General features: G+C 46.8%; 1 protein-coding gene across 1 annotated transcript in view; it reads left to right on the forward strand.

Moving 5' to 3' along the window:
- FBXO10 (F-box protein 10) overlaps nt 1-16,741 on the forward strand; it is a 37,342-nt gene that overhangs the window by 14,720 nt on the left and 5,881 nt on the right. Inside the window, exons 4-9 of the mRNA XM_063129081.1 lie at nt 202-351; nt 4,713-4,849; nt 12,413-12,483; nt 13,371-13,523; nt 14,369-14,644; nt 16,392-16,702. Coding sequence (XP_062985151.1) covers nt 202-351; nt 4,713-4,849; nt 12,413-12,483; nt 13,371-13,523; nt 14,369-14,644; nt 16,392-16,702 — 1,098 coding nt within the window. The remainder of the gene's footprint in view (nt 1-201; nt 352-4,712; nt 4,850-12,412; nt 12,484-13,370; nt 13,524-14,368; nt 14,645-16,391; nt 16,703-16,741) is intronic.

The following is a 16,741-nucleotide window of genomic DNA, read 5'->3' on the forward strand; positions in this document are numbered from 1 at the left end:
ACCCTGTGAGGTAGGTTGGGCTGAAAGTCTGTGACTGGCCCAAAGTCACCCAGTGAGCTTCCATGGCCGAGTGGGGACTAGAACCCGGATCTCCCGGCTCCCAGTCCGACACTCTAGCCGCTACACCACGCTTGACATCCTGGATCTATTCCTATAAATAAAATTGACTCATTTTTTTTGTTTGTTTCTTCTCCCTTTTAGATCATCATGCTGAAGAATGACATTCACCACTGCAAGACCTCAGGGATATTTCTGCGCCTTGGTGCTGGCGGCTTGATTGCAGAAAACAACATTCACTCCAATTGCGAAGCCGGCGTGGACATTCGGAAAGGGGCCAACCCCCTGATCCTGGTATGGAATCTTGCAGGCCCAGATTTGCCCAAAGGCAGTAGTTCCATGTGAATGCAACAAACTTGGTAACAGGAAGGTGGGTGGGCGTGGGCATTTGTCAGGGGAGAAGCGGCAGGATCTACACTAGTCTTATAACGTTGCTAGTGTCCCTTTCTAACGTAGTTCTCTGTATCGGTTCTCTGTATCACAGGGCACACTAGCATGACTTACGTTTAGCTGCAACGGTACTTTAGGGCACATTGTTCAAGCCTTTCCGTTCTGCCTCTTTTCTGAGAGTAAGCAGAGCTGCTCGGTTTGCTCCGCCCACTTCCTGCCTCGTTCCTAGCCAGCAATAGTCATAAGCACACACAAACTCCCTCCCAAAACATCTTAATACAAGTCCCTGGGAATAGCCTGAATGCATAGGAGCCAGCCACTTTGCTGAAGCTAAGATGGGCTGGGTCTGGTCAGGGTTTGGATGGGTGACCAAGTTGAAAAGTTTTAGCAGCAGCCCCAGCTGTTGAGATTATTTCAAACACACCATTTAAGCCCCGCTGGTCGTGAGTTTTGGACTGGGAGCAGAGACCCTTGTTAATTTTCCTGCACGGAGCTACTGTGCTCCTTTGAGCGCTCCTCAGCTCCTTTGCAAAGAGGGGGGAAATGTTAAAAAAAAAATCATAAAAAATCAACTGATGACCCAATTCGATTAAAATTTGGTATTTGAATTACTGTGCCAATTTTGGTGTCTTTATCTATAAAGCTTACGCAGATGTAAGCATTTGTTTAAAATCCTGCTCCTGTGCCCACAAGCAGTGGCTCGGGCGAATCTTTTGCAAAAGGAGCACAATTAAGGCAGGATGCACGGGAGTACTTCACAATAAAAGCAGATTCTAAAGTGGAAAACTTCTGAGTCCTTTGCATGCAATTGTCAGTGATTGCACAGTATAACGCTGATGTGATTTATCTGCTGTAGCAGATAAGATAGCAAATGGGGCGAAGGAAGGAGAACAGGAAGTGGGCGGAGCAAACCCAGCAGCTCTGCTACTCTCAGAGAAGAGGAAGAGGAAAATTACCGGTAGAAGGAGGCACATGAATCTGTAGCCGTGCTGCAACTAAGAAATAGAACCAGTAAGTACAACTCATTTACAACGTTGGAGACCCAGGGTCATGTGACGCTGTGCGTCACAGTAACCCATTCAAAACGTTAGAATAACATCAGTGTAGATTCCCACCAGGTAAGAGAGGGTACTTAATCTTCCTTCCCAGGCACCTGAGAACAATACTGGAGAAAGAAGCAGGCTGGGGAGGAAAGCAGTGGGGGATAGGTTGCAAAGAGGGGGGAAGCAGTGGGCAGCGGAAGGGTTAACGCGTCCCCCTCCATTTCTCCCACGCTTATGCCACGGCTGCCTTCAGATTGTGTTGCAAACATAGGGGGTTGTATCCAGTGTTACTTGGAGCAGACCCATTGAAATGAACGGGACTTCAGTTAGTCATGACTACTATTAATTTCAGTGGGTCTACTCTAAGTAGGACTAACACTGGATAAAATCCAGGGTTGAGAATTGCATGATTGCAGAATAAGGCGACAGCTAGATTAAACCAAAGGCTTCTTATTTTACCCCCAGACAGAACTTTCTGTATTGCATGATAGATGTCCTTACCCACAATCTTACCAGAAGAGAGAGGCTTTATCCCTGTGCTAATCTATTTTAGATTAGGTATATAAATATTGTAAATAAATAAATAAAGTGTTGAGATCCTATAATGGTCAAGCAGCTTTCATGGCATGTTAAAAGGCCCGCTCAAGCCAAACTAGCTAGTAATCTGACTTTGAGCAGCTGTCATCTCTACCTATAAAGCGGAAAGTATGTGTGTGTCACGTATGTCCTGGAATGTTTACCCACTTCCACCTATGGTATTGCCTTAATGCTGTTCACCCAGACAGGTCTTCATGTACATGGATCAGAAAAAATCTAAAAACATGAATTTGGGGGTTTTAAGTATTTTTTAAATAATTTAATAAAAAATGTAGGTTTATGCCTACAATTCCCAGCATGTCTTGGGCAGAACTCCCAGCATGCCTTGGGTGGGAGGCCAGATTTACTGGTCTTTGGTGGCCATTGTGATTCCTAAAGTCAGTCTCGAACAGTCAACCCAATTCCGCATAAAAGGAAACAACCCACATAAATGGGCTGCATCCATTTGCGGTGCCTCCCTCCAGCTGCCATGTGTGGTTTTAAAATCATAACTAGTTACAACAGCATGTCTTTGAGAGGCTGAACTCTGGACATGCTCAAAGGCACCCCATCCTGATACTGGTTTTCTCAGAAACTGAGGGAAGTACATGCACAACCTTCACCCTTAAAAGGGAGGGAGGGAGGGAAGGAGAGCACTCTGTGCATGCCCAAAAACAGACTTGACAAAGGGGGGCAAGCGCACAGCCCAGTCCCTGCCCTTCAGTACAGGCTCCTGATGGAGCACTTTGTGGCTGAGAAGTGTGAGCTGAGGCAGTCCCAGCAGGACTTGGCCGGAGCTGAGCGCGTCCACTGACAGCCGCTTACTTCCCTTCCTCAGCAATGCTACTCCTCCATGATCTGTCAAGGAGCAGCATCAGCCACAGAGGAGGAAAGCGCCTCTCAGAGGACATGGGCACCTGAGGGCTGCCAAAGGCATGCTGGGAAGTGTAGTACTGGCATCACTATCTCTCAGTCCTAACTCGGCCCCCACTAACTGACTTTCCCCAACTGCCACTAACTCCACCCACCATTTCATTCTAGCCTTCACTGTCAGTCATTCCTCCATTCACTCTTCTGTTTCAATAGCCTTGGGTGGGAGGGAAGATTTATCAGGCTGTGGGAGCCATCATCTGGAAGTGGCTCGCCATCCTGTGCCTGGTGCCTGGGTTGGCTGCCTCAGTTATTAGGCCCAATCAGGAGCAGAAGGGAAGGAGGTCACAGCTCTGGGCAAAAAGCATGCTGGGAGTTGTGGTTTTTGTTATCTGTGGGGACAAGGAAAATCATGATGACAGCTTCTAGGCAGCCCTGGCCAGGTGTTGAGAGAGAGAGAGAGAAGAAACTAATTTAATTTGATTTAAAGTTACCTCACAGGCCTAGGACAGGCCTACCTTGCAGGATTGTTGTGAGGGTGGGTGGGTGGGAAATGAATTTAATTTGTTTAAGGGTTAACTCACAGGCCTAGCATTGGCCTGCTACTTTAAGATTGTGGATCCACTTCCCTACTATATGTTATTCCCTACTATATGTTATTCAGATATCTGGGTAATATTTTGAAAACATATTTTTAGGTTTGCATCTTTTTTAGCTGGTAGAAAAGGGTGTTGTGTGTCCTTATTGTTTTTGAAGTTTAGACGGCTGCTCCGGCCAAGGCATGATGGGAGGTGTAGGCTTTTCAGGTAAAACAAAAAATGTGGTTTATCATGAAGCTCTAATTTAAAATACGGTTCTTATTAACACAATTTCCCATTTATTCTAACAAAACAATTTACCAGCTCAACCAAACTAAAAAACAACAACAACAACCTAAAGATGAATAAGTTGCAGAGAAATTTATTATATATCAATGCCAGGCATATCAGCTAGACATATACACACACACACATACACACACACACCAATCATAGTATTGTGCTGTGGGGAGGAGGTTTCTGTAATGAGATGCCCCCACAATTCTTGCACCACGAAAGCAGATGGGCCTAGCCTTGTGGCTGGAGAGCAATCCTTCCGTTAAGAGGTGGAGGGGAAGCAATTTAGAACAATATGAATTGTGTAAATCCAGCCCCAATCACTTGCTAATGCCCTGGTTCAGACAACACGCTAAACCATGCTGCTTAACCACAAAATGGCTAAGGGATTCCCTTAACCATTTTGTGGTTAAGCAGCATGGTTTAGCGTGTTGTCTGAACCAGGCCAATGGCTGCACAGGACGCTGCAGTTACACGCATAGCGGAGAAGTTGCCAAACCTGCCAGGACCTCGTTGATGCAAGAAGCCTTTACTCTTCTCCCTTATTCCTGCCCCAGATTTGAGAATTTCTGGACCAGTTTATTTGTTTGTCTGAGTAATGGCTGAGGAACAATGGGCAGGGCTTGACAGGAATCCTTTTAATTTCTTGACCCAGTTGCTGCAGCAAACGAAACGCCAGGCTTTCTCCATGGAGACCCCAAATGAGGTGTTCCTTTCTAAAATAAAATGCCTCTTGCTTTTAGGATTTGGGAGCTTTTGTCCGGAAGCTTGCTGACCTTTCTGCTGTTGTAGCAAGTCCTTGACTTAGTATGACTGATCTCTCTTCCCCCCCTCCCCACCCCACCCCCTAGTCTCATTTTCTCTTTTTATCCTTTCTACTTGTGCATAAATAAAACGACAGTGTAATAGGATCCACAGTGGCCTTCGCTCCGGCATTGTTGTCCTTGGCAACGGAAAAGGCATCGTCCGTAGCAATCAAATCTATGGAAATAAGGAGGCTGGCATTTACATTCTGTATAATGGCAACCCTCTTGTGAGGTAAGTGATGGAGCAGTGGTGTTACTTACCATGTTTTGGTGTAATTTCAAATGCAAAGCCCCCACCCCCCACCCCTGCAATTAAAATGCAGAAATTGGTTGTTGTTTTTCACCTTTATGGAGAAGGGGAGGAGGTTTTTTTGTCTACGCACCCGTGTTACGACCATTGCGTTCTGCGTTGTGGAGAGTGGTTTTCATACTGTCTTCTGAGGAATTCCCAGGTCCTGCGAAGTTTATCAGGTCGTCCTCCATGATGGGCAATCAGAAATGGTGGGCGAGCATTCAAATTGATCTTCCTGTTGATCAGGAGGGACCGTGGCTCAGTGGCAAAGCACCTGCTTTGCACGCAGAAGGTCCCAGGTTCAATCCTCGTCATCTCCAGGTAGGGCTAGAGATATTCCTATCTGAAAACAGGGAGAATTGCTGCCCGTCAGTGTCAATAATACTGGACTAGATGGACCAAGGCTCTGACTCAGTGTTCTAGTTCAGGAGGATATTCTAGTTCATTCGAGTCAATGGTGAGGCCCAACAGGGCATAATTTGGGCATGCGTTCTACAATGGCCTTCTCCAAACATGTCCCCTCCCTCCAGATGTGTTGGACCACAGCTCATATCTTCCCCAGCCAGCATAGCCACATGGAATCGATGAGGTCCACTTCTTCCTCAAACTGTAGACCGTTATCACTAAACACTCCAGAGGGTGATCAGATGTGTAAAAGGTGAGAGAAAGAGAGAGCCCTTGATTCTTTAATTCCTGTTTAGGAGAAGCCACTGGCCATGCTGGCTGGGAATGATAGGAGCTGTTGTCCAGCACATCTGGAGGGAAGCCACCCAACTGGGGAAGGCTGCTCTCAAATATTCCCCGCAACCTTTATAATGCGTATGGGTTTCTTGGCAGGCTGGCAAAGGCAGAAAGGGCTTCTGTCCCTAATGGCAGAGTGTTTTAAAAACCCATTGTGTTGGGGTAGCCAGCTGCAAATCAGGGCAGGGATCCTATGCCACCTTAATAGTTGGGAGGGAGAGGGAATTTCGGGAGGTAATGCTCGTTGTTACTCCTTCTGGAATAGCTTCCCTTAAAGTTTTTGGCATTCTTCGGATGTGTTGGACTAGAACTCCCGCTGTGTTGGCTAACAGGCTGCATCATAGATTTGGATAACCAAAGACTTGATTTTGTTCATCAGGAGGATGCTTATAAGTTAAATCCTCGTTTAACACCCATTACTTTGCTAAACCCAACCCCCACCCCACACCCCACCCCATTTCTCCTCTGCTTTGTGCTCAGGATGTGGGCAAACGATACTGCCTTTGATTTACAGGTGATGCTTGTTTTGAGATTAGTGCTGGAGCTCCGGTCAAGCTGAAATGAATATAATCACAGGCCTTTTGGCACACGCACACACCATCCCCAACACAGGTGTACATTTCTGTTTGAGAACAGTGCATTCCAGCATAATAGCTCGACTGACAAGTGCAAAACAGATTTTAGTAATCTACAAACCATAAGGGTCAAGACGGGGTTCTTTTCCGAAGCTGATGGGAAATAGACCTGTCAAATGAATAGCTGTTTCTAAATAGGCAGCTGTCTTGGGCAGTGATTATGAGTCAGCTAATAAGTCTAGCGGAAATGTGCAGAAAAGAAGCTGCTCAGCGTGGAGACTAAATTTCTCTTTCTAGGCACCACATCAACAGCAGCCCTGTCAAAGCATCCACACAAGTGTATTATAATTGAGATCAGGGCTCCCCGGCCCAGTTTAAAAACAAAACAAGAGGTGATGGCGCTGATGATATAGTCTAGCATTTCATCGAGGGAGAGGAGATTGCTTATGCCCAAGAAGATATTATTGCTACTTTTAATTATTCCCATGCAGCCTGTGTCTATTCCAAAGGGAGTTCTCACTTGGGTCTTGTTTCTTGGGTATGCTTGTTTTTCCGGCATCCCTGAAGCACTCTTGTCTAAAGGGCGCATTTGCAAAAAGGATGGCTTTGGGCACTACTTTACGGGTTGTTTGCGAGTACACCCCCACTGCACTATCCACCAGGAAGGTCATTTTTAGTGAAGGCATAGAGGCATATCCCAGACTCACTCACTCACTCTGTAGGAGGAATTTTCTGGTGGTCTTTTACGAGGTACTGAACATAGGCACAGGTTCCTGCAATACCTTGTAACAGAACTCTTTAAATTCCCCACTATAGTAAGTGTAAAGAAGATCTGGAGATAGACATCCAGAAGGATTGACTTCACTCAGACTCACAAGCACAATGAAATGGTTATAATTTTAAAAAACATTTATTAAAACAATTTAAGAAAGTTAAAGCCAGACACACAAACCTCCATTCAGCAAAGCAAATTAAAAGAACATATTCGCAAGTCTGGGAGATTTGGAGAACAAGACAAACACAAACAAAGACAGACAAACACAAACTCTGTAAAGGAGCTCTTCTCCCATCTCTCGCAAGCAAGACCAAACCTTGCCTGAGGGAAAGGGGAGACATCTTATCCCTCTGTGCTCAGCCTTAAATGCCCAATTTGACATCATCAACTCCTCCTATTGATGTCTTCTAAACTCCTAAACCCATTGGACCACCTCATAATTTAGACCAGCGGTCCCCAACCTTTTTGGCACCAGGGACCGGTTTTGTGGAAGACAATTTTTCCACAGACCAGGGTGGGTGGGTTGAGGGGATGGTTTTGGGAAGCCCCCCCCCCGCCGCCGCTGCCGCCCCCCCTCCAGCGTTCTGGCTTTGCTTCGGCTGGATGGGCGCCCAGGCGAAGTGAAGCCAGGATGCTGGGGCAGGCGGACGGCTTCAGAACAGTGTGCCTGGAAGTCGCTCTCCCAGAGCGGCTTCTGGCTGGGCGCACCATTCTGAAGTCGCCGCACCCCACCCCAGCATCCTGGCTTCGCTTCGGCTGGGCAGGTGAGATGGCGCCCCGCGCCCAGGTACGCTGGGGTGAGGGTGGGGGTGGGTGGGTGAAAGCAGCTCGCCTGCGCGGCCCGGTTCCTAACAGGCCACAGACCAGTACCGGTCCGTGGCCCGGGGGTTGGGGACCCCTGATTTAGACCATCCTCCCCTTTCTTAATTAGTTGTTTGTGACAACGAAAGGTCAAGTTCCCTGTTCTTGTGGTTGTCTGTCTATGCCCCTAAAAGCTTCTTTCTCTATGCTATGCCAACAAACTTTTATAACCCCAATCTTACACATATTTAGTAAAATTTCAAATGAAGAAATAAACTTACAACTCTCTCTCTCTCTCTGTCTGCGCACTGCACAGAAACTCTGCTTTTGCGAATGTTATAGGAAGGAGTGGAGTTCCCCTTTGCCTTCCTATAACACAGTGTTGACACGGTATAGTGTACCCTTCTACAGCCTAGTGCCTTCCAGTTGTGTTGGACTGCAACTCCCATCATTCCCAGCCACCATGGCCAATGTAACATCTCGAGACGTTTACATTTCTCTTTTAGAGAGCATGAATTGTTCATTTAAAATCTTCGCTGGCTGCCAGTGTGTTTCTGGGCCCAGTTCAAAGTGCTGCTTTGAACCTTTAAAGCCCGGAAAATGACTTGGGGCCAGGTTACCTGAAGGAGTATTTCCTCCTCAGATGATGTTCCTACCTGGATATCATCTGAGGCCCTCATTCAGGTGCCTGGCAAGAAAGAGGGCCCCGGGGATGGTATGCTGTCCCTAGAGAAGCTCTCCTACCACTTACTTTATGGTCTTTTCGGTATCAAATGAAGATTTCGCCACCCTTCTCCCAGGCATTTTAAGAACTGTTTTTAGTGTTTTTTAATCACTGCACTTTATTGCTGCTGGTTTTACTTTGATTTTATATAACAGGAGTGTTTTTATTCTTTGCTGCTGATCTTATTTAAAGATCTCTATATCTTTACCAAAAGATGTCGTGATGGCCATCAATTTGGATAGCTTTCGGGGGTGGGGTGGGGGGCTAGACAAATCATGGAGAAGAAGGCTATCAGTGGCTATGAGTCTCGGTGGCTATATGCTCCCTTCAGTATCAGAGGCAGTATTACTGCCTGTATACCCCAGTTGCAGAGGGCCTTTTCTGTGGTGGCCCCCCAATTGTGGAACAATCTCCCTGACAAGGCCCACCTGGTGCCAACATTGTTATCTTTTCGGTGCCAGGTCAAGACTTTTCTCTTCTCCCAGGCATTTAGCAATATGTAATTAGCCTGGGTTTGTTTTTGTATGTTTTTGTGGTTTTAAATTGTATGTTTTTGTGATTTAAAATTTTTGTATATTGTTTTTAAGTGTTTTTATCCTATGTAAACTGCCCAGAGAGCCTCGGCTGTGGGGTGGTATACTAATGTAAATAATAATAATAATAATAATAATAATAATAATAATAATATGAATGGGAGGGTGTTGTTGCACTCATGTGCTGTTTGTGAGTTTCACCCAGGTAGGTGCTTAGCCAGCGTAGCTCTCCTTAGGTTCTTATTTGGGTTTTATTACCTACTGGTTTTATTCATTGTTTGTTTGCTTTATATTTCATGTTTTGAATGTATTGTACAACGCCCAGAGAACTTGGGTTATTGGGCACTTAAGGTATAATAAATAACACATAAATTCAAGAACTGCACATTCTCCCTGATTTGTTACAGCAGACTTGTAATGAACAAGTCATGCTTTCGAAGCGACTGGAGGTTACACTGTTGTCCCCCAAATGTCCTCTTAGCTCTAGAGGGGCTTATTGCTCTATTATGAAGTTGCTTGGTTTTATCCTTACTACACAAAGCAACTTGTTCTCATTATACACTACAGCCATTTTTTTCCTTTTAATGGTTATAATTGGTCAGGGTTAGCACATGGAAAAGAATAGTGGCGGTCTGACCTCCCAGCTTCAGGGAACAGTTTCTGCACTGACTTGTCTGCATTGCAGCTCTTTAGCATCCTACTGCTACCGAACGTGAGAGCACTGCAGAGGGTTCCGGGATTTGCTGGGTGTCGGGCTTCTGGGAACTTCCTGGAAACAGCTACAACACATCCAGTGCTCCCTTGCAGCTCAAATTCACAGAGGAAGGGTAGTAGTGGGTGGGCAAGTTTCATAAGTTATCCCAAGATACCAGGGGCATGTCTAGACGAGGGGAGTGGAGGGCGACGCTCTTGCGATTTTATGATCGCGAGATCGTCGCCCTCATCTACAAGCAGCGCATGATGTCCCAGGAGGAAGAGGACGTTGTGGCCACCATTTTGTTTTTGTTTTTTTAAAGAGAAAAGAGCGCAGGAGCACGCCTATGAAAAAGGGTTTTTTTTAAAAAAAAATTACCCCTCCTGCTCCCCCAACCCCACCCCGATGGGCACAGAGCTCCTGAGGAGCTCTGTGCCCGGATCCCAGGTTCTTGCGGTTACTCGCAAAGAGCCTGGAGAAAACTGCGACGCTGGGCCAAACGTTCTGTGGTCTTGGGAACATCCCGAGACCGCAGAAAAATTAGAATAAAACCTTAGGGCGATATCCCGGGGCAAGGAAGGGATCATCCCTCCCTGCTCCTGGGATCCCCTGTACGCCATGTGGACGCACAGGGATGATCCTGGGGCAATCCCCGGAATATCGCCCCGTCTAGCCATGCCCCAGGTCTTCTGGAGCATAGTTCAAAAACCATTGGCATGGGACAGGGGCAGGCAGATCGGGATCTCCCGGGAGATCTCTGGTTGAATTGCTGCTGGTCGGCAAGGATTACTGATTCCGAATCACTGAAATTAAAAGTGAGTGTTTAGTTGAAATATAACATCTCTGCCATGGTTGGCCTTGAAGTGTTGCCAAGTGATTCAGATTAGAATCCTCAGCTTTAAGGTAACAGGGTTCCAATACATATTTCCTGCCTGCAGGGCTGGAATTGTGAAATAACACCTCTAATCACGCATCTCTTGGCCTCAGTGTTCTTTACCTGTAAAATGGGAATATTAATTGGTTGCCTCAGACCAGGTCTTTGTGCAGCTCTACTGGCCACCTTGAGATTTTTAAGTTAGAATACCTGATCTATAGTAACTCGGATGTATATTTGAATTGTGTCTGGAGGGACACCTCTATCCTAGGGAAGCAGGCTGTTGTGGCACAGGCACAGTGGAGAAGCCTGTCTGTGGTTCAGTCGCTCTGGAGATGGGTTGGTATGGATGGAAAGGGAAAGGCAGCAACCCACATCACCTTGCTCCACATCCTGATGCTCTAGGGCAGCCTTCCTCAACCTGGGGCGCTCCAGATGTGTTGGACTGCATCTCCCAGAATGCCCCAGCCAGCTGCTGGGGCATTCTGGGAGTTGTAGTCCAACACATCTGGAGCGCCCCAGGTTGAGGAAGGCTGCTCTAGGGCCAGTCCAGTATATTTGGGGACCCTGGGGCAGAATGCTGAAATGGCACCTGAGCAGGGAGAAAAAAATAGATTAAATTAGATTTATATCCTTCGCTCCCCCCCCCCCCCCAAAGAGAGCTGGCAAATGTATGGCCCTTGGAGGACATTGGCGCTACGGAGAGAAGGACTGGTCAAAGGTGACCAGAGTGGGTTGGTTTCATGGCTGAGCAAGGGTTTGTATCCAGGTCTGCCCGGTTCAACTTCAAGACTCGCCCCAGCTGTCATTAAGAAATGAATGAATATTATTATTAATTAATTATAACATATTTATACTGCCCAACAGCCTAAGCTCTCTGAGCAGTTTACAACTAAAACCATAAAATACAGATAAAAACTTTAATATCACATAAAACCAGAATAAATTACAGTCCAGGGAACGCTTGTTTAAAAAGATATGTTTTTAGGAGGCGTTTAAAAGTTATTACATTTTCCGCCTCCCGAACCGCATGAGGGAGGGTTTTCCGGGATACATTGAATGGCTTGCTTCCCTCCCATAAGGAAGCCATCTCAGCCTGCCTCCCAGTCTGCCCCTGGAAAGAAACCCCATCCTGTAAGTATCAGGCAGTGATTGTAATAAGGAGGCAGTGAGTGTAAGGAGCAGGCTTCTTTAAAAGATGAACCTAGGACGCTGCCCCTTGGACTACGCCTCTAGCCCAGTATTGTACACCTGACTGGCAGCAGTTCCCCAGGGTTTCAGGCAGGAGACTTTCTTAGCCCTGCCTAGAACTGAACCTGGGACTTTCTGCATACAGAGCAGGTACTCTACCACTGAGCTACAGAGAGACAAAGACCGTAGCTAGACCTAAGGTTTATCCCAGGATTGTCCTGAGGTCAAACCTGTTCATCTAAGTGCCACACAGGGCATCCAGCGCTCAGGCAGGGACGAACCTGGGATGATCCTGGGATAAACCTTAGGTCTAGCTACGGCCATAGGCTTGCTTTTGGATGCTGCGTTATATGTTGGGGGTCAAGTTCCTGCTTGCATTACTGCTAAATCCCTTGTTGTTTTTAATGTTTACTGTTTTTAACTTTTGTAAACCGCTCAGAGAGCTTCTGCTATGGGGCAGTATATAAAAGCAATAAAATAAATAAATAAAATAAATAAATATTGACCCGACTGGGCTGCTGGAGCAACGTTTGTGAGCAAATGTATGGGTGAGCCATAAAATAATGAGCTGCTTTCCCCCCGTTCTCTGTTCCAGTGGGAACCATATCTTCCAAGGTCTTGCTGCTGGCATAGCTGTGAATGAGAATGGAAGAGGCCAAATATCAGGTATGGAAAGAAAAAAGGGTATTTTATTATGCTTGATCGGCAATGGGTCTGATGATAGGGGACCTCATGGCATTGTCAGTCTGATTTTTGCATTGCTTTATTATTTTTAATCCCACATTTTATACTGATTTTTGTCACGTTCACAGAGTGGTTCATGTTTCACCTGGCACCATCTCTGTAATCCTTATAGCAACTCTCCAGAGTAGGTAATTGTTGTTATCCCCACCTTACAGATGGGAGATTGATGTTAAGGCATGGTAGCTTGCCAGAAGCTGCCTCCTGAATTCATGGTCCCAGATTATGATCTGAAGGCACAGGAGGCAGCCACCTTGCTGAAGCTAAGCAGGTCTGAGTCTGGCAGTGCTTGGAGGGGAGACCACCTGGGGCCACATGTAACCACCTTGAGTTCCACAGTGGAAGAAAAGTGGGATATAAATAAATAAATAAATAAATAAATGGCTGAAGTGCTATTTGGCCCGTGGACCCTCCAGCTCACAGGTGACTCTTTTCACCACAACACTCCCCTAGGTTTGAACAATACAATCTGGTAACTATTTTAAGGTTATTTCTCTTGTCCAATTGGCAGATCTTTCCTTAATAAACATACATGGGCATTTCCTTGGCCATCTGTTGTTCCACCCAAGGATCCATGCAACATACAGGCTCTCCTTCATTCCGTGATCCCACAAACAAATCAACACTTCGCTAATTTCATATTAAATGCGGTGCAAGTTTGGTCCAGGGGACGTTTTGAGTAGAAGTCGGTCTAGCAATTATCTTGACGGAAATTGGTATTTTTAATTAATCACTCCATGCCCAATGCTTCTTGGACATCACTGTCTAGCTGTGAAGCCCTTTGTTAACCTAACTGCCGTATCCTACTTTAGAAAATGTCATCCGCGAGAACCAGTGGGGAGGTGCTGATATCCGTCGTGGGGGTGATCCTGTCCTCAGAAGTAACTTGATCTGCTGTGGGTATTCCGACGGAGTGGTGGTCGGAGAGCGCGGGAAAGGACTCGTAGAAGGAAACACCATTTATGGTAAACCAGTGGCAGAGGCAGAAAGCCTATGCACACCAGTTGCTGGGGGACATGGGCGGGATGATGTTGTTGCACTCAAGTCCTGCTTGTGGTTTTCCCATTGACAGCTGGTTGGCCGCTGTGTGAACAGAGTGCTGGACTAGATGGACCCTTCGTCTGATCCAGCGTGGCTTTTCTTATGTTCTAAAAAATCTGGTAGAACCAAATGGCGCGTGGGCTTCTAGTCCACACCAGCAGAATTACACTATGTACCCTGACAATTAAACCTGGTGTGTTATTGCAGCATCCCTGTGGTGTTCAGGCCTAGGCTGCAGCTTCTAGTTGTGTCAAGACAAGACCAGGCCCCTTGGGTGCCTGAATTGGATGCTGAAGTTGCAGCTTTGGACCACAAAGGTTCTCATTCCAAACACCCGAGGCTCTCGCATAATGTGATGATGGGAAGGCTGACCAGGACCTCAGAGACCATCTAGTCCAACCCTCTGATCAATACAGCTACAGCATTCCTGACTGATGGCCATCTGGCCTCTGCTTAAATACCTCCACCTAAGAAGAACCCACCACCTCCTGAGGCAGTCTCTTCCACTGCTGAACAGCTCTCACTGTTGGGAACTTTCTACTAATGTTTCGCCGAAATCTGCATCCTTAATGTTTAGCCAAAATCTGCATCTCTACAATTTCCACCCATAATTCTAGTCTTGCCCATGGAAGCAACGGAGAACAATTTTGCTCTATTTCCTGCATGACAGCCTTTCAGATATCTGAAGGCCGCTATCATGTCTCCCCTGAAGCTGCTCTTCCATATCGTGGAGAAGAGAAGTTTGCCTGTTTCTTATCTCTTGCCATAGGTAACAAGGGCTGCGGCGTCTGGGTAATGTCATCCAGCCTTCCGCACATCACAAATAACCAAATCGGGCACAACAGCATCTACGGGATCGCGGTGTTTTGCCGCAAGGACGACGCCAACGAGTACCTCGCCAACCAAGGGGGCAACGAGAATTTCAATGACGAGGGAGAAGCGGCCAACTGGGAAAATGACCTGGAGAGCGAGGACGAGCGCTTGACGTCCCGGAGGCCCATCAGTGTGGCTCTCGTGGAGTCTAACAATATCAATCACAACGGGGGTGAGAGCACTATTTATTTAGGGCGCAGTCTTATGCATATTTAGATGGGGAAAGTCCTGCAACTCCCAGCCAGCCCCTAACTCTTAAAAGTATTTATCCCACTCAGCCAACAAGGATCCCGGAGTGGCTTACAATCAATTGGTAAAACAAGACAGTTGCTATTCATATGTTGACCATCTGAAAAGACACGGCACACAAGGAAAACGTAGGAAAAGAAGAGGGGGAATTTAGTAGTCTTTCCACAGGACCATGACATTACACTGTTTTATTGTCTCTGCTATAATGTTTTTAATTCTTTATTAGTTTGCATTGCTTTTTCTATTGTATGATATGTGCGTTTTAGTGTGATCCACTTAGAGTTTTTTGCCAGCCTGGCCAATGGTCAGGGATGATGGGAGTTGTAGCCGAAACACCCAGAGGGCACTGGCTACTAGTCCTGATGGCTATGTGCACCTGCAGTATCAGAGGCAGAAAGCCTATATACACCAGTTGCTGGGGAACATGGGCGGGAGGGTGCTGCTGCAACATGTCCTGCTTCTGGGTCCCTGGTCAACAGCTGGTGGCCACTTGTGAACCAAGTGTTGGACTAGATTTATTTATTTATTACATTTCTATACCGCCCAATACCCGGAGCTCTCTGGGCGGTTCACAAAAATTAAAAACATTCAAAGTATAAAACAACAGTATAAAACCGTAATATAAAATGCAATATAAAAGCTCAACCAAATAAAAACAGCAGCAATGCAAAATTACAAATTTAAAACCCCAAGTTAAAATTTATTTATAGACAGTTAAAATGCTGGGAGAATAAAAAGGTCTTCACCTGGCATCTAAAGGCATATAATGTAGGCGCCAAACGAACCTCCTTAAGGAGCTCATTCCACAGCCGGGGTGCCACAGCAGAGACGGCCCTCCTCCTGGTAGGCACCGGCCTCACTTCCTTTGGCAGGGGCTCGCAGAGAAGGACCCCTGAAGATGACCTTAGGGTCCGGGCAGGTACATATGGGAGGAGGCGTTCCTTCAGATAGCCTGGCCCCAAGCCGTTTAGGACTTTAAATGTTAATACCAGCACTTTGAATCGGGCTGGACCTGGACTGGCAGCCAATGAAGCTGGAAAAGGACTGGCGTAATGTGGTCTCGTCGGCCAGTCCCTGTTAGTAACCGTGCTACCCTGTTTTGTACCAGTTGAAGTTTCCGGGCCGTTTTCAAAGGCAGCCCCACGTATAACGCATTGCAGTAATCCAAACGAGAGGTTATCAGAGCATGGATAACTGTAGCTAGGCTATCTCTGTCCAGATAAGGGCGCAGTTGGTATATCAGCCTAAGCTGGTAAAAGGTGCTCTTTGCCACTGAGTTCACCTGTGCCTCAAGTGACAGTTCTGGATCCAAGAGCACCCCCAAACTACGGACCCGATCCTTTAGGGGGAGTGCAACCCCGTCCAGGACAAGGCAAACATCACCTCGCCGGACAGATGAACCACCCGCTAACAGTACCTCCGTCTTGTCTGGATTGAGTCTCAGTTTATTAGCCCTCATCCAGTCCATTACCATGCCCAGGTAATGGACCTTTGGTCTGATCCAGCAGGGCTCTTCTTATAGTCTTATGTTCTTACCCCTGCTGTTCAGCATCTTAGTCCTTTGACTTGTAGATATTTTCCTGCGTTTCTATCTTTTATTAAGGTAGTTGATTGATTCTGGTGTGTGTGTGTGTGTGTCCGTGTGTGTCCGTCCCCACCTTTCTTTGTAGCTGCTGGTTTGTATGTCAAGAGCAGCGAGGCCCTGAACATCATCGGCAACGCCATCCATGCCAATCATGACTGTGGGGTTGCTGTGCTCCAGAGCAACCAGCTCACGCGAATAGCTAACAACAGCATCTCCTGCAATAGCCTCGGTGGTGTCTTGGTGGAAGCTGAGTGCAGGGTGGAACTGCGCGGCAACGGCATCTATGACAACAGCAGCCACGGTGTGGCCTCCAAGGGCGACGGAATCGTCACCGAGAATGACATTCTCGGCAACCAGGGGTGTGGCCTCAAGCTGTTGCAGGCTGCTGACATGAAGGTGTGTGCTTGAATAAGAAAGGTCCAAGGCGACAGATCC

Source organism: Elgaria multicarinata, chromosome 6, assembly GCF_023053635.1.
Source record: "Elgaria multicarinata webbii isolate HBS135686 ecotype San Diego chromosome 6, rElgMul1.1.pri, whole genome shotgun sequence".
Classification (NCBI taxonomy): Eukaryota; Metazoa; Chordata; class Lepidosauria; order Squamata; family Anguidae; genus Elgaria; species Elgaria multicarinata.